Source organism: Sebastes umbrosus, chromosome 20 (assembly GCF_015220745.1).
Source record: "Sebastes umbrosus isolate fSebUmb1 chromosome 20, fSebUmb1.pri, whole genome shotgun sequence".
NCBI lineage: Eukaryota > Metazoa > Chordata > Actinopteri > Perciformes > Sebastidae > Sebastes > Sebastes umbrosus.
The window spans coordinates 9422615-9443737 of NC_051288.1; the positions used below are offsets into that span (position 1 = coordinate 9422615).

The following is a 21123-nucleotide window of genomic DNA, read 5'->3' on the forward strand; positions in this document are numbered from 1 at the left end:
TCTCATTACCTTCAAAACGTATAAAAATTTCCTTTTCCTGAAATGTTATTGTTCGCCCAGTTTTCCTTCTTAAATATTGTTCAGCACCCACCCAAAATATTCTGATACATTGATAAAACAAATTACATATTGTTTCAAGAATACTCGATATCAATTCTAAATCTCTCCAATGTCTTTTTTGCTGGATATATGCGATGCAAGATTTTACAGGAAACTTCTTTAACTATGTTATTAAGACAAAATTTGTCCCCAACCAGCCAAATTATCTGCCAATTAATTTCTCCATAAAGCGAAGCCCAAAAGGTAGTAGGTATCCTAACCACATTCAGCATTTGGAAAATTGAGGTAAAGTGATTGTACTGAAAATTCAGAAATCAACTAAACTAGTGAAAGATGCATGCGCTTGAATAAGAGGCACCAGAACCAGCAAACCACTTTCATTTCTTTTATTTTGAAGATGAAAGTGAAGGCAGCCGGGATGATAAAAGTGAAACACAGTCTTGCTTTGGGGAGTTTTAAAAATTTACAAAGAGGGGAAAACATTAAAAAGGTGCAGAACAGTAACAGGACATCCATCAAGTCCCATGTGAAATATGGAATTCAAAGCCACATTTCCTTGCAAATTGTGTGGGCCTGTAACTGTCGATACAAAGCCGACCTCATTAAGGACACCTCATGTCACTCAGATAATCAAGAATTCCTTTGTGGCATCTGTGGAGTGGGTCTGAATCCCTCAGAGAACCTGATGCAGCATGTAGTAAAGTCACATGAAAGAGAGAGGGGACTTGTCCTACTTGTGGAAGAAACTGCAGCGGCTTTTATTTAAAATCCATTTGAGAATCCACGCAGGGGGAGAAACCATACAGCTGCAAGACCTCGGCTCTGAACAGCCACATGCAGAACCATACACGCATACAGTAGCTACACAATGTACTGCTTCATGGACTGTTGCACATCATGGCTGTACACAAAATGTGAGTCTTGGTATATATATCTTAAATATCTTAAAGCTCAGATTGTGATATTTTGATCCAAGTAATTGATGACAACCAGCTGAAAGTAGCTTTGATCTTACAGAAACATAATGCATTTGGCCTCTGACAGAAGCCTGTCTGAGTCATTTCACTGCTATCAGTTACTTGAGTTGCATGCCATTAAGGGTCAGTATAGCCTAATGGCTTCACAGCAAAAAGGATATAGCTGGGCCTATTGGACAACATGGATGCACATCTCTCAGTAAATAATTACCATCCATCCAACTAAGCTTTAAATAGTATAAATAGTATAGTATTAAAATGAAATCTGGGGGAGCCAGTTTGAATGGGTCTGATGCAGCAGATAAAATGAATAATAGTATTGTTAGGTCATCTATAATTTACAGGTGCTATGCAGCCAAAGCCTACAGGCTTATGTTTACATTGTATAGACAAAGCTAATTGTATAATATTGTGAGGACTGGACTAATTACCAGGCAGCAGACCTAAAGCTCAGTGTTATATATTATTATTTTCTATTTTTTCTATTTTGATATAGCTAATGTTGGAGTGAATTGTACAGTATGTAGCCTCCATCACTGAGTAAGTCTCTCTCAGTTTACATGTATGTGTCTCAAGATCTCAAGATTCATATGATACCACTGTATTTCCACTATCTTAAAAACTGAAATGTGCTTGAAATTCAAATGACAGTTAATGTTAATGCCAGTCAGATGATCCACCATCATTGTCAGAGGGTTAAAGTAAACCAAGAACTGAGGAGGAGAATAATTCCAATTTTAAGATCATGGAGATCAATGAGTCAAACAGAGTCTAACTAAAGTATAATCTCTATTTTTCACTTTTAAATGAGTAGATTATGTTAGAAATAGGCCTACCAGTAGGCTGCAGTTGGTACAACACAATATATGTCATGGATTTAGATTAAGGATGTCTTTTGTTTTGTGCAATATTGCAATGGACTTGGACATTTTTGTCTTTATATGATTCACATGTGGTTTCCAGCATAGTTTGTGGTCAATAACAACTCCCAAAAATGGATTCTCTCAAGCTCTTTCTATTTCAACGTTATCTATCATGAGTTTTACTGGATTATTGATTTTTCGATATCCAGTGGTGAGCAGGGAGATGGGGTTAGGGTGGGGTCGTAGGGCTTCAGAAGCTCTTCTTCTGCTGGTTCTTTTCCAATGAGAGCTCCTGAAAAGAGAAAGACAACATATTTTATTTTACCTCCAGGAGGTCTGAAGTCACCTGATGTTTGAATCAAAACGATGAGGGGCCATAAACGACACGAGGGAGGCGTTCATATGGTCTCATCTCGTAAACACAGTAAACACGACCCCATTTGAAGGCACTGAGTTTCTCAAAGCTCTGAGTTCACAAATTCTGACGTGTTTGTTGATATTGCGAGAAATGGCGGAGCCCATGGAAGTTGATTTTTTCGGAGCATAATATTGTAATTTTAGTCGTATATTGTTTTTCTTGGTCAATATGTCTCGAGGAAAATGTTGATATTTCCAACGACCTCATCTTTTTCCTCTGTCATTATGCCTTTGCATTTACTGCATTATGTTACGCACTTGCTAGCTTGCTAAATGGTTATAGCTTCTGTGGCTTCTAGACGCCAGAACAGTAACGTTAATATTGCCCTTGCTTTGCAGAGGTGCCTTCACGACTTAAGCACTTGAACGCCACGCATATCATGTTCACGACTTCTCCATACTGTAAACACGAGATCAACGAGTTTCATTTGAACGCACAAATTCAATTCAATTCAATTCAATTCGCTTTATTGGCATGACCGTCAGGTGAACAATATTGCCAAAGCGTCAATTCAATAATAAATAAAAATTAAAATAGAACAAAATAAAAACAAAAACATATATATACATATATACAATTCATTAAGCAAATTACAATATATAGATATTTAAAAAGAACATGCATGGAAGAAAACAATAAAGAAGTAATTAATGTTTGTTGTGTCAATAAAACAAACAAACAAAAAAAAACAATTAATAACAATATATTGCAATATCCAGGGATATTGTAGGACTTCTACAAACGCCCACCATATATGGGCACGTTGAGGCTAATCAGATACGTTGTTGCTAGGGAGCTGAGGATTCCACGGTTGCTATGGTATTAGTAACCTGGTGCATCATTTCGACTTGATCAGAATTTAAACCGAAAACTTCTAACGGAAGATTTCAGTCGACGATTTCTCTGAGAAGAAAACACCAAGCAGCGATTATTTTACACCAGGACTTCTACCAAAGACGAACCATCACTAACTGACGGACTGTTTCCCTGGAAAACGTGAGATTTGTACACTTTTTAACCCCATGTTGTTGTTTTTCTATGTGTTTAACCATTGAGACTCTCCGAACCCCCACAATGCACTGCGGTAGCTAGCTAGCTAGGCTAATGGCTAATAATGGGTAACACTTCATTTTACAGGTCTGCACATTTCATGTTAATTAGGTGATAATTAGCAATTAACCTATTTGAAATTTATTTGGAATTACTGCCAAATTAGCCCAATATTTACCTCAATATGTATTGAATTTATTATAAACATTATTTAATAATTATATTCTGCTATTTCTCAATAGCTGGTAATTTAATACATTTCCAGGAAAAGAATACAAAGTTAATTGATATGCTTTATTTCCATGTCTGCTGATAAATAGATAATAATTTACAAATAAATTATTTGAAATTTCTTAAAAAAACAAACATTATATGCTATTTTAGCATATAATTATTAATTAATGATTATAATAAAGAATTTTTAGATCCATTTTGAGGTAAATATTGAGGTAATTTTGCAGTAATTCCAAAGATATTTCCAATATATTACTTGCTAATTATCACCTAATAACCATGACATTTGCAGACCTGTAAAATTAAGTGTTAACATTAGTTTTCAAAAGTAGATTCTGACTGAATTTTCTGCATTCAGAAATGTTACATTAAACTGTATTCTGTACAATTAAACTGTATCAGTGCTGACTGTGTGCTCATAGGCTTGATGTTGTGTCAAATGATATTAAGAGAATAACAGGGTCCATGTGTGCCTTCACATTGTACCAGCAACATAAGTTGACATATGGAGGGCCTCCTGCAGTAATAACACTGTGAAAGAAATACATACATTATAATGTATGCATTGTGGTATGTATAATGTATTGTATGAGATTTTCTTCCAATGAAGTATTTATATTATTGCATTGTGGTACTGATCCACTTAATTCAATATGTGATGTGAGAAAGTCATCACTGTATAACAGGCCATGGTATGTTAACATGATGTGGAGCAGTGGTCTGAGGGTGGTATTTGTTTTTACCTTCAGATGGACAAACGCGACACATGGAAATGGGTCCTCGTTCCGAGCGCAGACCGGAACAGCGCCAAGCGGCTCATCCTGCAGAGGATCCCTGCACCAACCTCTCAGAGTGGCTCTTCACCTGGCTCTTCATCTGGCGCTCCACCTGGCGCTCCACCTGGCTCTTCACCTGGCTCTTCATCTGGCTCTTCATCTGGCTGTGACCCTGGCTCTCCAGTGGGAGAAAAGGTAAGAAGGGCAATGACCCCACAAAACCTGAACATCACATTTTCTACACATTTTCTATTAATACATCAAAGGGTGGAAAAAGAACAACCTTAATCGGATCTCTGTTGTCTAACGTTAAGAAACAAAAATGTTGTAATCTGTAGGGGTCAGCAACATTTTTAAAATTTAAATGTTCTTTTTAATCAGTTTGCCATATCAACATTAAGGTTAACATTAAGTTTAATTATGTTGTTATGAATGTTGTCTTGATGTGTCGCCTCCCTGTCGTCCGACTGTGTTGTTATGAATGTCGTCTTGATGTGTCGTCCGTCTGTGTTGTTATGAATGTCGTCTTGATGTGTTCTTCCTGTCGTCCGACTGTGTTGTTATGTATGTCGTCTTGATGTGTCGTCCTCCCTGTCGTCCGACTGTGTTGTTATGAATGTCGTCTTGATGTGTCGTCCGTCTGTGTTGTTATGAATGTCGTCTTGATGTGTCGTCCTCCCTGTCGTCCGTCTGTGTTGTTATGAATGTCGTCTTGATGTGTCGTCGTCCGACTGTCTTGTTATGAATGTCGTCTTGATGTGTCGTCCTTCCTGTCGTCCAACTTTGTTGTTATGAATGTCGTCTTGATGTGTCGTCGTCCGACTGACTGTGTTGTTATGAATGTCGTCTTGATGCGTCGTCCTTCCTGTCGTCCGACTGTGTTTTTATGAATGTCGTCTTGACGACTGTATGTTAACATGATGTGGAGCAGTGGTCTGAGGTTTTGTATTTGTTTTTACCTTCAGATGGACCGAGGCTACGCTTGGACAAGTGTCCTCATTCCTGTCCCCATCCGGCCCAGCATCCCCGGGCTCATCATGCGGAGGATCCCAGCACCAACCTCTGGGAGTGGCTCTCCACCTGTCTGTGACCCTTTCTCTCCACCTGTCTGTCACCCTGCCTCTCCACCTGGCACTGACCCTTGGTCTTACCATAGACCATCCCCTCACTCTACCTTTCACTCTTCCTCTAGCTCCTCCTCTAGCTCTTCCTCTAGCTCTTCCTCTAGCCCCTCCTCCAGCTTTTCCTCAAGCCCCTCCTCTAGCTCTTCCTCTAGCTCCTCCTCTAGCTCTTCCTCTAGCTCCCCCTCTGGCTCTTCCTCAAGCCCCTCCTCTAGCTCTTCTTCTAGCTCCTCCTATAGGTTTTCCCTTATCTTCCCGTCAGGTTCCCCCCAAAGGCAAGGCAAGAGAAGGCAAGTTTATTTATTTAGCACATTTCAGCAACAAGGCATTTCAAAGAGCTCTACACAAAACACCAAAAGCATCGAGACAAAATTCAAAGGAAATGCACCACAAAAGGACATTTAAAAACAATTAACAACAGTCATTAAGGAGCCAAGAGAATAGAAAATGAAAACAACCTAAAATAGAATAAGGCAGGTTCAAAATACAATAATAAAAGTTAAAGTGCAGTCACAGTGCAAGAAATAGATGATGATTTGATTTAATATATTTAATATACCTCAGGTTTGTCTTTTTTTAATTGAAGAAAATTCTGGCGCATCCAATCAATGATTTGTTAAATTTACTTACTCAGTTCTTATTGGACCATAGTCCCCTGGTGATATGGTTATGTGAATTTGTGTGTCGTGTGCTTTATTGTTTTTAACTTATTTTGTTGTCTTCCAAAGCTCCCCCATCCCAGAGCCTGAGCAGGAACTCAGTGAGCCTTCAAGAGCGAGCCCCGCTGAAGAACCTTTCTATTAATTTTATCCTCCTCGTTAAGTAACTAACTAACTCACTAACTAACTAACTAACTAACTTACTAGCTAACTAACTAACTAACTCATAATAATAATCTATAATAATCATAATAATTAATCTACTGTGGGTAATACACAAACTATCCCTTTAAGTTTAAACTCTGACTTCATACTGCAGCTGTTTGCTACCCGAGCCTCCACCTGCGGACAGCAGACAGCTGCAGATAAATGCGCAAACTCCAACCTCCACCAGCAACACTCTACCGGCTCCACCACGTGCAACCTTTCCAAACCTCCACCTATAGCCTCTGCCAGTAACCTGCAGCTGCCGCCTCCATCTGCAGATTCTGGCAGACAGCTGCAGTCTGAACCTCCACGTACAGCCATAAACCTGCACCTCCGCCTCCATCTGAAGATTCTGCAAGACCACTGTAGCTCCACCTACAGCCTCTGCCAGCAACCTGCAGCTGCCGCCTCCACCTGCAGATTCTGGCAGGCAGCTGCAGACAAATGCGCAAAGTCCAACCTCCACCAGCTCCACCACGTGCAACCTCTGCCAAACCTCCACCTAAAGCCTCTGCCAGCAACCTGCAGCTGCCGCCTCCACCTGCAGATTGTGGCAGACAGCTGCGGCCAAACCTCCACCTACAGCCTCTGCCAGCAACCTGCAGCTACTGCCTCCACCTGCAGATTCTGGCAGACAGCTGCAGACAAATGCACAAAGTCCAACCTCCACCAGCTCCACCAAGTGCAACCTCTGCCAAACCTCCACCTACAGCCTCTGCCAACAACCTGCAGCTACCGCCTCCACCTGCAGATTGTGGCAGACAGCTGCAGCCAAAACTCCACCTACAGCCTCTGCCAGCAACCTGCAGCTGCCGCCTCCACCTGCAGATTCTGGCAGACAGCTGCGGCCAAGCCTCCACCTACAGCCTCTCCCAGCAACCTGCAGCTACTGCCTCCACCTGCAGATTCTGGCAGACAGCTGCCACCAAACCTCCACCTACAGCCTCTGAAATTGGGAAAAAAAATTGGAGAAAAGCTGCAAAAACAGCTAGAAAACAAACAGAGGTGTACATTAATCAGTTGCACACTGGCCTGCTAGAGGTCAGTGGCATTTAATACAAAAAGAAAGTCCTGGAGATCAACCCACCATTCCTGGATTCAAACTAAACTACGGCCATTCACTTCATATGGCCGAAGAAGGTAAGTACAAGTGTCTGACGTGAAGAAAGTGACTTAGAATAGTCTTTAATATAGAGACAGAGAAAGTAATGTTATTGTATGTTATTGTGTGTTGTCCATAAAGTATTACACAGTCAAAAATTCAAAAATGAATTATTATACTCACTATTTTCTTGTCTCTCTCTCCCCTTATCTTACTGCACCACCTGAGCTGCTACTGTTTACTCCGGACGAAGAAAGTGAGTATGAGATTCTAACTTGTGACCCATTTATTCATATCATATTCATTCATATCACTTAACATTATTTGACTGTTTTATTAACCATTACTTTTCGTTTTTTCCTCTTACTTGCATCCACCACCTGAGCTGCTGATCTCAGGTGGTGGATGCTCGGACGAAGAAAGTGAGTATGAGATTCTAACTTTTGACGTATTTATTCATATAATATCACTTAACCTTATCAGATTTTATCATTATCAGATATTATTTGTCATTTTTTCCTCTTACTCGACCTCCTGAGCTGCTGTTCAAGTTGTGGATGCTCGGACAAAAAAGGTGAGTATGAGCTTTTTAATTAATTAATATAAATAAATACAAATTAATAAATTAATTAGAGACAGTGATATATATTATCATCTTAACTTGTTTGTAAAGTAATACTTTATGGACAAACGGGTTCACACAATAACATACATTACTTTCTCTGTCTCTATATTAGATACTGTTCTAAGTCTTGTATATTTTTATTTTTCTCCAGAGACTCTGGCTGAGTGTTCCTGTAGTTCAGCGGCTCCTTCACGACAGAGAAGAAATGCTTGTTCCCGACCAGGTCAGATGGATGACGGACCACAAGATTGACAGAACAGAAGTAAACGCCCGTGTTTGTGTGGACTAAGTAAGTAAACTGCACATTAAAGGAATACTTTGTCATGAAATCATGAATCTTGAAATATTCATATTCGCTTTCGAGCCGACAGTTAGATAGATACGGAAGATTAATCTCAGAGGGTTATCAATCTTCTCATCTAACTGGCTGCAAGAACGCGAAATAGAGCATTTCCAAAATGTTGAACTAAGAGAAGGATCCACATTCCTGACTTATTTTTCATCTCACAGGGCAAGGACTCTGAGAGTGGACGTCAGATGTATTTTTGTATTTGTGTTGTGTTAAGTCACATCCACAAAAATAAAGGGCGATTTGCAAATACGCATAACTTACTCTGTAAATACGTATTTTAAGGTTTACATGTAAAGTAGTAAAGATATATACGCATTTGTGCATCTATTTCTACATGTGGAATGATATTTGCGTATTTGTTCGTGGATAGTGAAATATTTGGAAATCGTGGTACACATTTGTGGAATGTCTTCTGTGGATTACAACTAATAAAGTCCAATAAAAACTTCCATGTATGAATAAATGGACAAAATTACTATGGAAGCTTTTATTGGACTTTATTAGTTGTAATCCACAGAAGACATTCCACAAATGTGTACCACGATTTCCAAATATTTCACTATCCACAAACATGTATTTTTGTATTTGTGTTGCGTAAAATCACGTCCACAAAAATAAAGGGCGATTTGCAAATACGCAAATATCATTCCACATGTAGAAATAGATGCACAAATGCGTATATATCACTTTACATGTAAACCTTAAAATACGTATTTACAGAGTAAGTTATGCGTATTTGCAAATCGCCCTTCATTTTTGTGGATGTGACTTTACACAACACAAATACAAAAATACGTTTGTGGGTACTGAAATATTTGCAGATCATGGTACATATTTGTGAATTGTCTTTTGTGGATTACAACTATTATCTACAGATCTGCTGCGGTACCAATCGGACAAAATTCTGTAAACTAACAGGAGGAAAGTTACAAATGTCACGTGGCCCATAAATCCACAGGAAGCGATCTGCAAATGCGCAAATATCATTCCACGTGTAGAAATAGATGCACAAATGCGTATATATCACTTTACATGTAAACCTTAAAATACGTATTTACAGAGTAAGTTATGCGTAATTGCAAATCGCCCTTTATTTTTGTGGATGTGACTTTACACAACACAAATACACAAATACATGTTTGTGTACAGTGAAATATTTGGAAATCATGGTACACATTGGTGGAATGTCTTCTGTGGATTACAACTAATAAAGTCCAATAAAAAACGTCCATATTCATAGATTAATAAATACAGTTGTAAACAAATGTATTAATGCCTGTCATCATTGTATAATTATTTATTAATCAATGAAATGCTTTATATTACTATTTCCATGACTCTTGTGGTCCTCCATAAGGGGGAGGTGGTGCTGTCTGGATGCACTAACGTTACTTCCTGCCCTCTCTCTCTCTCTCTCTCTCTCAGTGTGCAGACTCAGAGGTGAGTGAGCTGCTGCTGTTCGCTCAGCTCCTCTCTGCTCTGGGAAAAAAGCGGCCGAGGGATTATCCAGCTCGGTAACGTTAGCTCCTCGGCTAACGGGGGTGAAAACACAGCAACCAGAAGAGAAGAGCCATGAGAAGCCGCTGGAGCCAGTGAAAGTTGGCTTTACTTCGGGGTACTTTAATGTACGGACACACACAGAGAAGGAGGTTCGCGGATCATCATGCCGTCTCCACCAACAACGGGAACTTTTCTCTAGAAGCTCCTCTTGGGAAAGGCTAGCTTTACTGGCTAGCTCAGTGGCTACAAACTATTTTTAATTGGCTTTGGTGCTGCTCAATGGCTCCTGCTTGTTTTTCCCTGTCATAGCGACAGCTTGGGGGGAAATTAAAAGGAGAGGCCCTGTGTGAACTTCATGACAAACCAAAGCTTTACTCGGCTTTGAAGAAGAGTAACTTCAGAAGACGAGAGACTGGCAAAAGGGACCCAAAATGAAGAAGCAGTTCAATCGGATGAAGCAGCTCGCCAATCAAACAGTTGGCAGGCAAGTATTGAAAGTTTACTCATCTGACTTCTAAAAAGGCTTGTTTGATTTAATTTAACTTCTAACTTCTTCCTCATACTTTTCCTTTAACTTTCTATCAGTTATTGCAGTGAAATATTGCCTAAATGTGAGAAAATCACATTAGTACAAATCTAATCATCTGGCTGCAGACAGTCTGCAGAGGAACAGTGTTGCATGAATGAATCAGTTCTTTTTAATGCCTGACAAGGCATAAAGGGCGTAAAAGGACATGGCTGTTAATAAGAACTGGATGTGGGAATAAGATAAGATAAGATATGATAAGATATTCCTTCATTATAAGGGAAATTTGCACAGCAGCAAAGGGGATAGTGCAAAAAAAACAAGATGCATCAACTAACACAGTAAACAAAGAGCTAAACAAAGTGTAACAAAATATGATCCATTTAAATAGAAGGAATTATAAAAATAGGAGCAGTATATACAGTACTGACAATAAACAGTTTTAATTAACACAATCGCTCAAGTGGAAAATGATATTGCACAGGGAGAATGAGCAGCAGCTTAAACATCAGGAATTATTATTGATTATATTTTGTATGTATTTGTAAATAATATGAATCTGCAAAAATAATTAAGTAACTAAGCTGTCATATAAATGTACTGGAGTAAAAATGTAGGCTAAATTATTTTCCTCTCAAATGTATGGAGCATCAAAAAGTTGCATAATATGGAAATACTCATAGCACCTCAAAATTTAGTCAAGTAAGATAAGATAAGATAAGATAAGATAAAATATTCCTTTATTAGTCCCGTCCCAGTGGGGAAATTTGCACAGTGAGAATGAATGAATGAAATCCCACCTGAAATATCAGGTTATTGTCAGTTTTTTGCTCTCCTTGATGTGTGCAAGCCTCCTAACACTGCTGATGTCTGAACCCAAACAGATGTCCTCCACAAAAGACTGAATCAGCAGCACTATCTGCATGGGGAAATAAACATCAGCAAGGAGCCCAATGATGATGATGCATTTAGCTTTTTGGTCATTGACTCTCTTCTGCTTTCATTATGAGGCTTTATTCTGCTGTCAAAATGTGTTTAAAGTAGTAGAGAAGTCTAAAAAGTAGCAACAAGGAAGAGAATATATTAAAAAGCCTTTATTGTAGTGGCTAAATCATTTAAAAAGCCAACATGTTTCGACCACTGTAGGTCTGTGTTAAATCTTTACCAGAGGGGGAGACTTTTTGGATCCATCGACTGGATGCCTTAAAGGACCCTGGCATTAATGAGGATAAAGACTCTTGACTACAATTCACTTCTTGGCAATATACGTTCTTTGATTGTGTTAGTTATGGATGGAATTACAGTGAAAATAGACCGTTTCAAAAGAAATGCATTTCTATGCAACGGCTTTGATCCATGTTTACTTACTGTCAGCTGATTCCTTCACATACGCTGCACCAGGAAATAAACTGTGACACATTTAGAATCTTTACGTTTACAACAGTGAAATGGTTTATAAATGATTCCCATTTTTTGCTGGGGACCCCCTGGAACTCCCCTCAAGGACCTCACTTTGAAAACCACTGACCAGACTATATCTAGAAAAAACAAAGATCATAAAAATGCTAGTTTCCCAACAGGCCAAATATTGTCAGTTAAAAAAGTTGTTGGAATTACACTGATTAGGTTTTCAAAGCAGATATCAGCTGATAACAGATACCAAATTATGACAATATATTGGTGCATCCCTAGCCAGGGGCCTGATCTTTGCTGCCCAGTACATGTCTGGTCTTACTAGCCCCCTGTGCAGCTGAGTTCAGACGTCAACTGAGGGGAAAAATATGTAAGAGAACTAATATACTCCATACTCTGCGTCATATAGGAAGGTTCACTTTCACTTTGTGCTGATAAAGTGGCACTAAAAGCCTTCTCCATTTGTGAAACACTAGATGCTCAGCTCCAAGCAGACATCAAACGTAAAATATATAAAATAGATTAATGTGTGTAAGTGATGGATAAGTGTCTTGTCTGTCTCCACTCCAACCATTATCTCCCTCTGAACTTATAAGACACTTACTGCAGTGTCTAAGCTATTAAGGGAATGAATCCACTCTCTGAAAAAGAGAGTATAAATCCAAAATCATTCTGCAGTGTTTAGGCTTGTTAACTAGTGCAACTATGCTGCTGTGTCATGACACACAGTGTACCTCTGTAACTGGATATCGAAAGTAGCGATGGATGGCTTCAGCCTGGCCCTGTGTGTGTGTGGACAGACAGGAGGGTGAGACAGACAGGAGGTTGAGACACACCGGAGGTTGTTTTCATCATGAGAGGTTGGCTCTCATGACATGTGGCATTTTGTGTGCATGCGTATTTTGTGGTTGTCGCTGACGGTGTGTGTGTATATGGGAACCAACAGTGTTTGGCACCTCAGGCGGACAGCGGGTGCTGGATGGTACCAGATAAAGCTACCGAACAATGATGTGTCATCTTTAAATAGGCAGGGGCAGCACTGTCACATTGATTATAGTTTCATCGTTTAAAAAGCATGAAATAATTCCATGTTAATAACAGGGTTGCCCAACATTTTTCCCTATGAGGGTCAAAACTGGAATTTAATGGTGGGCCATGGACCAAAAGCATACACCTATTGTATTGTATTGTATTGTATTGTATTGTATTGTATTGTTGGCTCAACAGCGCAATATGCGTTTTTTTTTTGCAAATTACTTTATTTATCCGTTTTAGTGCTATATAAAGAAGCTTTATTGTTAGGCTATTATTAGGTATATTGTTGCTTTTCAAATGTCAAAGATGACAGTTTTAAAACAAATGAAATACTTGTTTATTGTTAAATGCAGAACACAGAAGAGCAATGAGGCGCAGTGCTTAAGTTGCGTCTGGTTGCTATGATACGGAATATCAAAATGTCGACAAGGTAGAGTATTTGCTCTGGATGAAGAGAAGGTTGAAGCACGTAGGGAGAGAGGACAGACCCGCTGGTCTATATGTGTATTTCTTTGTACTCCATTGTTGTTGTTGTTGTTGTTGTTGTCCAGAACTTGTAGCTACATGTAGGATGTGACGGATGGTCATTGTGGAGTTTTACCCAAAGTTGAACATTTTTCAACTCTTGACGACCAGAAAAAAACACCATGCGTGCAGCGCTCAACTCAGAATTGACACTCCGCACCTTGTCATGCTGCTGCTGTTTGTAGCAAAGTTTAAAAATGCGGCGCTTCCTTTGCAAAGAATTCAGAAAAGACAAAAAAATGTGAACATAGCAGTTGTGGCTGTTGCTTGACCATCCCCGGCGGTTGGCTTGTCAGTATTGCAATATTGCGATTATTATGACAGCCCTACTCCCAAGTTCCCCAAGTTGAATATTCTTTTAGCTTTTACATAGTTAATCCCTCAAAACCCACTCATTTCCAGTGATACCCAATTTATGGAATTCCAAAGACTGTTTAGGGACCCCAGTATGCAGAAATATTCAAATACACAATTTTTAGAATAGGCGAAAATAACACATTTATACTGCATTAAAAAAACTGCATGTTTTTGCCCCAAATTACTTGTGATTATCATAAAGTGTGCGTGTTTGTGAAGGGGAGACTCATGGGTACCCATAGAACCCATTTTCATTCACATATCTTGAGGTCAGAGGTCAAGGAACCCCTGTAAAAATGGCCATGCCAGTTTTTCCTCGCCAAATATTTAGCCAAAATTTGGAGCGTTATTTAACCTCCTTCCCGACAAGCTAGCATGACATGGTTGTTACAAATTAATTACTTTGGTATCATATGAAATAAGAAAACCTGTCTCTTCACTCTAGCTTGAAAACAGCCTGCTACAGCCTCCGATGGACAGTAAAGTCGGTCGGGATCGCCAGCAATCCCGCAGGTCTTTTAATAAAAACAAAAATCGCTTGAAAAGAAGAGGCACAACATTTGCTTTGCAGAACAATATAGCTCTCTTTATTTATTAAAACAGGATGTTTTGGCTATGGCCCTTCATCGGAGGTACACACATTTTTTTGAAATAACTTTGGGCTCTGCTGCTTTGGGGCGCAGCTGGAATACTCATAATTTCCTCGCTGCAGTGTACCAGCAGTAAATTAGAACTGTAGAGAGTGTAATGCAGAAAACAGACATTTGTATGTGCATTCAGTAGTTGCTTTGCTCTTTTTGTATGCACAAGTAAGGTCAAGCCCTCATGCACTCGTATACATGCCCTTCTGAACGAGTGATCTTGGATTAGGGCAAAACCAGCTTTGTCCATTCAGATTTTGTCTGCTTGTGCATCTGCATCTGCAAAAAGTTTTGAAGTGCAGAGGCCCTCGCCGCTGCCCCCTGGGTTCCTGTGATTGTGCAAAGGCGGAACACTGTGTCCAGCGAGCAGCCGCTCTGAGGAAGTCTCTCCTTCGTCTTCTACAAACAGGAAACTGCCTCCCAGAGACATGCTTTCTAGAGAACAGGAGAGAGAAATTTGTGGAGATTGATGTGGAGAGAGAGAGAGGGAGTGAAACGGAGGGAAAAACAGCATGTGACTCATACCAGGGATCATGACGAGGATTTTTATATATCCATTGTAGAAGCTTATTTGTTTGCTATCTTTGAGCTCTCTGGACATACCCCATGCATGTTTGCTGCAGGTTGACGTGGTCAGATAGTGACACATTTTAAAGGAGATAACGTATGAACAGGGTGTTGTAGGCTATGACCACAATCTGCATAAAGATAAACTAACAATGATGCTCCACAGACCCAGAATGAGGTCAATATTCTGCACTGTACATGTGATGTTTAAGTTTGCATTTCCTCTGTTTTGCTTGTGATGATGACATCACCCCCCCGACTGTCAGGAAAACAGCCTTAGATAAGTTTTATCAGTGGCTGAGGAAGGAGTTTGATAATCACCAGTTCACATGATGTGGTCCAATCAAGGCGTGTGTGGACAGAGCGTTGGTTCAAAGGTAAAAGGCACAGTCAGGTGAAGGAAGTGTCCTTAAATCTGTCAGACCTGAGACATACACAGGTGAACTAGCAAACACATATCTGAGCTGTTAGAAATTGGCCTTCAAACTTGGTTCATTATCTCAGTCTACTCAAGTGATTTTAGCTACTAGCAGCCAGCTAGTATAAGTCACTCTGGTTTGATCAGAAACATTTCTGGGTGACATTTGTCACATATGCAGGGAGCCCTATAAAATACTGGAGGTGCCCTGCCTCGCCTGAAATAAGGAGTGCCTGCCAACGTCAGTTGAAATGATTACATTTCATTAGATATACAGTATTATTACGGTTATTAAAGCAATAGTTTGATGTTTTCGGAGATACGCTTATTTGCTTTCTGGCGGAGAGTTGGATGAGCAGATCGATACCACTCGCTTATCTGTCGGTTAAAGGGATATTTTGGGTATTTTGAAGTTGGTTTGTATGAGGTACTTATCCATAGTCAGTGTATTACTTTAGATGACGGTCAGCATGCCCCCAGTTTGGAGAAGACTAACCGATCGAGGCAGCGGTAGACCAGCAAGTCCCGTGTTCTGCAAGGCAAAATTAGTTTTTTTCGATGGAGACTGGTTCCATTGGCGAGAGCATAGGTAATGGCTTCAGTTCCCTGTTGGAAACATAGACTGTATAGCTGTCTCATGGCAAGGTAAACTGCCGAAAATATTCTGAATATAATTTTTAACTGATATTGACTTTTTTATTTGGACCTTTCTTTTAGGTGGCTAAAATACGTTTTGCTGCCAGCCCCGTCCAAAGCAGTACATTGCTTTGCTTCCATGCAGTAACTCCTGTCAAACAAGGGGCGTGCCGACATTAACATGCTTGTTTTGTTTTCATCCTGAGTCAGCTCAGCATGTGACATTGATTGATCGATCACATTATACGCTCACAATGGAGTAAATAATCAGAGTAGCGTGTCGCAATGGGACAAACAGCCCAACCCTTAACACCTACGCTAACCAATGTGCTGGCGGAAAACCGGATATGTCACCAAATTAGTGTAATTGCTGCATCACTTTAAGTTTATCTGGGTTGGTGAGGTACTTCTTTTTACACCATATCTTAACAGCAACAATCTTCTTACTAACACAGTGTTGTGCAATCTAACGTGGACCTATTGTGTTTTGGAAGTCCTCGATTCACTCGAGAGGGACTCGTGTTGAAAAGACGCTTTTCCTCCACAGGAATCTGCAAAATGTCACTGTTGAATTAACAAGGATAGGTGACTCTGGACGTTCCCCCTGCCTCGAGGACAAAGAGGTGTGTCAGCTGGGATCCCTTTGTGGCGCTGCTAGTGATAGACAGTATGAGGCTAGGCTAAAATGTGGCACGACAATGGCGAGAATGAGGATGATACTTATTTTAATCATGATAATCACAATCATTTGTCTGTTACTTAAGGGATAATGTACAGCAAGCTGGTCATTATATCGAAATAAACCCATTGGGGTCCACAGAGTCCTGCATCGCACTGAAGGGGTTTATTTCACCTTCAATGCAATCTACTTACATAAGAAATCAATAATTTGACACAAAATTGTTCTTCCAGAGTCCGAGAAAAGAAATCTGTCCATAGCAGCAGTCTGCTATAAAGAAATAACAGAATGTAGAATTTTTTTTAATTACACATTTATTAATTGTTACAACATTGTGCCACGAAGGAAGCACCCTGCTTAGCCTCGTTTTACCTTCAGTTTTTACCACCATGTTTGGCTCATTCTGCTCAGGTCTAATGTCAGCGTAACAGCTCCCATAATAAGCCACATTACGGAGGTTGTATGAGCTGACTCACTCAATTATTCTCCCAGTTCCTTTCATCCCGGTCCAGTGTCCATTACCTTGTGCCTTAAGCTGCCAACTGTTGCGGCCGACCCTCCCTGCTCCTCAGCCCGCTGATTGTGTCGAGTGGCCGCTAACAGCCGCTCTATTGTGCTTACGACTGCAGTATTCACTTACTCCCCTTTCCACTTTAATAGTTGATCGCCATGGTTACCATTCTGATGTAGTGGCCACGGCTCTGCAGCGATGATCTCGGGGTTGTTAAGAAGTCACATGCAGCGCACGGTGACACACTTTCTCTTTTTAAAGGCTGCAGCCTCTGCGAGGCACGGTGGGGTCAGCTCTTTTGGCTCGAGGTCAGCTGATGCCGGCAAAACAATTGTTGTTTTGTTTGTTGTTGCTTGTCATCCCGGCCTATTGCCTCTGTGACACAGCGCTTTTTTTGGGGGGTTGGTTCACACAAAGTGTTGCTTTTATTATGCTATAAGTGTCTTCACGTGTTCTGATCATTCAGTTATTCATATTTTACTGTCATGTTGGGGCAATATGTCATGGAGACACCCTCACCAGGTTTTCTTGCTCACCTTAAAGGGATAGTTTGGGTGTTTTGATGTGGGGTTGGATGAGGTAATTATAGTCAGTGTATCACCTACAGTAGATGACGGTCGACACGCCCCCAGTTTGGAAAAGCAGACAGGAGTTATCGCACGGAACCAAAGCAATGTACTGCTGTGGATGGGGCCGGCAGCAAAACATATTTTAGCCACCTAAACGAAAGGCCCACCTAAAGAAATCAATATCAGTTTAAGTGTACACTATATTTAGAATATTTTCACCGGGTTACCTTGCCGTGAGAACGCTATACAGTCTATGTTTCTGATGGGGAACTGAAGCCGTTATCTTTGCTCTCGCCAAAGCAACCAGACTCCATTGGGAAAAAAACAGTAATTTTAGCTTGCAGAACATTGGAGTTGCTGGTCTACCGCTGCCTCGATGGGTAACTTTGTTTATGTTATTATGTGACTTTGGTTAGTTCAGACTCACCCAAGTCACACTCAATAGTGCAAACAAACTAACCGATCGAGGCAGCAGTAGACCAGCAACCCTTGTGTTCTGCAAGGTAAAATTACAGTTTTTTCAATGGAGTCTGGTGGCTTTGGCGAGGGCATAGATGGGTCCCGTCGGAAATGGCTTTCTGATGGTAAGGTAAAGTGGTGAACATATTCTAAACATAGCGTACACTTAACCTTTTTTAAGGTGGCTAAAATACATTTTGCTGCTGGCTCTGTCCACAGCAGTACATTGCTTTGCTTCCACACGGTAACTCCTGTCTGTTTCTCCAAGCCGGGGGCGGGCTGACCGTCGTCCACTGTAGGTAGTACACTGAGCTCAATTAATAGTGAATAGCCAGTTATGGTAGCTCCATTTTTCCAGTAAATTCCTTGTTGCATTTATCCTGTAGTCTGCCAAAAATCCCCCTAGACATAAGGTTAGATAGAACCTAGATAAAGTCAAGTTCTTTGTGTGCATATTAACATACTGAGTGGCCAGTTTGCACAGGCGGTGTGTGATCCATTGATGTGCATCCATGACAGGATAAGTCTGCTTGATGAATACACTGGTTTTTAAGATTAGGCCGCCTCGACAGGACCACATAAAGAGCTCTCCATCATGTGGACTACACCAGAACATGGATTCCATATTGTGGCTTTGTAATCACACTCTATGTGCATGCATTGTAATGTGTGCATGTGGCTTGGCTATCGCTCTCCTCCAGAGAGAAAATCTTTCCATTCATCCCCAGCCTCTAGATTATTCTGGTTTGGCACTTTTAGGAGTCCCCCCCCCCTCCACCCCTAAAATCTCTGTATTTGTATTTCTTTCCTCCGAACCCCCAAAACTATCATCCCTTCCTTCTCTGTCAGTCTCGCTCAGTTTCTCCCTGCTCCCTGCCTCTGTGTTGTAATTGAAAGCAGCTGTGACGAGGTTACTATAGTTCATAGAGAGCCCTTTTTTGGAGGAGGGCCCGTGCAGGCTGCGTTTTTGAGCTCCAGTTACCCAAAATGCAGGCGAGTCACCATCTACACGTCACTTCAGTCAGATGGCTGAACTTGCACTTGGAAAAGTTTGCACATTAGTTCGATAAAACAATACCTGCACAGTGTTCATTGTGCTTAACAGTAAAGTTACTGTATAATAGAGTCACGTGAGAGAAAGTGTTTTTACCGGAGGTCTGCTCATTAGCTCTATTTCTTATAGGTAGTATTATGCGATTCACATTAGATCAGTTACGCTTCCTGCTTTACTGAGAATAATGTTCATGAGGTTACATCTATAAATGCTGCAGTAGTTTTATATTAGCACTAATAATATTAGAGGCTACTAGGAACTTTATGTGCAGAATCTAAATGGACTTGAAGCTTATCGTTTCCCTAATATTCTGCTTTAAATGCTCATAAATGTTATGATATTGTACATCGTTTCTTTGCACTGTTTGGTGGTTTTTCTGTTATTTTATTGTTTTTTCTTCTTATTTACAAATGAATTAGGGCCGTCAAAGTTAACGTGATAATGATGCGTTAACGACGCAAATAAAGCTAGAGTGAAGTTACAGAGTGAAGTTACAGATATCATATGAAATTACAAAACCTAAGGAATCCATTTTTATCATGCCAGCTTGTCGTGAAGGAGGCTAAATAACGCTCCAAACTTAACAAAAACTTGTATGGCCATTTTCAAAGGGGTCCCTTGACCTCTGACCTCAAGATATGTGGATGAAAATGGGTTCTATGGGTACCCACGAGTCTCCCCTTTACTTTATGATAATCACATGCAGTTTTGGGGCAAGTCATAGTCAAGTCAGCACACTGACACACTGACAGCTGTTGTTGCCTGTTGGGCTGCAGTTTTTATGCTAAATGCAGTACCTGTGAGGGTTTCTGGACAATATTTGTCATTGTTTTGTGTTGTTATTTGATTTCCAATCATAAATATATACATACATTTGTATAAATTTGCATATTTGCCCACTCCCATGTTGATAAGAGTATTAAATACTTGACAAATCTGCTTTTAAGATACATTTTGAACAGTTAAAAATGTGCGATTAATCGTGATTAACTATGAACAACCATGCGATTAATCATGATTAAATATTCTAATTGATTGATGGCCCTAAAATGAATATAATTATTACATGGAACACTTGACTAACTCTCCTCTCCAGGTAATTACAAAAAAACAAATGTATTCAATTCTTGTTTCTTACACTGATGAGTCGTGTTCGGGAAATTATTCTGATAAGCCATCTTTAAATCTGTGTTTTGCTATATAATTCAAAAGTTTAGTCATGATGAAATTAGTAGGGATGAACCGTGATTCGCCGTTGGCTAAGCTGAGCCGGAGTTAAAGTATCAGAATTGGTATATCAATAGAGTAAAAGTTGGATCGGTGCATCAATTCACTGATAAACAGGCAGATAAAATAAGTTGATTAATGCACTAGTTGCATGTATTTGCTTCATAATATAACATCTGTACCTGCAAAAAATAACAACACAACAGGTGTTATAGTATCCATTTGCAACTATACTGCAATCTAGACATTGCTTTTTTGCTAAATGAGTCTATTTCACAGTAAACCATAGCATTCAGATTGTCTCCACTGCATTGTTGCCCCCCAGTAGCCACAGAAGCCATCAGCAGCTTGTGTGAAGGTGTTGATAAGCAGTATGAGCTGAGACGCTGTTTCCCAGGCTTCTCCCTTTAAGTGAATAATCTGTCTGACCTTTTCAAGTCCAACTATTAGTTTACTATTAATAGGCTCAGGCAGTGCACGCCACTGTGAGCCTTGCTAGCTGCGGCTTAAAGAAATCAAGACATGTTGAGCAGCAGAAACATGCCTTCCGTGTGATATAGTT

General features: G+C 40.2%; 2 protein-coding genes and 1 long non-coding RNA gene across 6 annotated transcripts in view; 2 read left to right on the forward strand and 1 right to left on the reverse strand.

The window, feature by feature from the left end:
* Positions 1–3130: 3130 nt before the first annotated feature.
* Positions 3131–6584, forward strand: LOC119479712 (putative protein TPRXL). The gene is made up of 4 exons (XM_037755618.1): positions 3131–3314; positions 4352–4573; positions 5344–5789; positions 6228–6584. Exons 2-4 carry the CDS (start codon positions 4352–4354, stop codon positions 6301–6303), a joined length of 744 nt encoding a protein of 247 aa, XP_037611546.1. The 5' UTR covers positions 3131–3314; the 3' UTR covers positions 6304–6584.
* Positions 6585–6630: 46 nt separating this feature from the next.
* LOC119479725 lies at positions 6631–8125 on the reverse strand. The gene is made up of 3 exons (XR_005204738.1): positions 7999–8125; positions 7265–7847; positions 6631–6779 (listed from the first exon to the last, which is right to left on the reverse strand). It is a non-coding gene; the product is annotated as an uncharacterized LOC119479725 (long non-coding RNA).
* arhgap17a (Rho GTPase activating protein 17a) overlaps positions 7971–21123 on the forward strand; it is a 36245-nt gene continuing 23092 nt past the window's right edge. For 3 of the 4 annotated variants that reach the window (XM_037755566.1, XM_037755564.1, XM_037755565.1), the window contains exons 1-2: positions 8244–8381; positions 9870–10428. In XM_037755566.1, the coding sequence (XP_037611494.1) occupies positions 10376–10428 (53 nt within the window). In that variant the 5' untranslated portion in view covers positions 8244–8381; positions 9870–10375. Of the gene's footprint in view, positions 8042–8243; positions 8382–9869; positions 10429–21123 lie in introns of those variants that run through there. The other variant, XM_037755563.1, reaches the window with a different exon arrangement.

What these genes read in the sequence shown, in the direction of transcription:
- LOC119479712 (XM_037755618.1), top strand. Translation starts at nt 4,352, where the DNA reads ATGGACAAACGCGACACATGGAAATGGGTCCTCGTTCCGAGCGCAGAC. An exon ending in GCTCTCCAGTGGGAGAAAAG is followed by an intron (nt 4,574 to 5,343) that starts GTAAGAAGGGCA and finishes TTTTACCTTCAG; the next exon opens with ATGGACCGAGGCTACGCTTG. An exon ending in CAAAGGCAAGGCAAGAGAAG is followed by an intron (nt 5,790 to 6,227) that starts GCAAGTTTATTT and finishes TGTCTTCCAAAG; the next exon opens with CTCCCCCATCCCAGAGCCTG.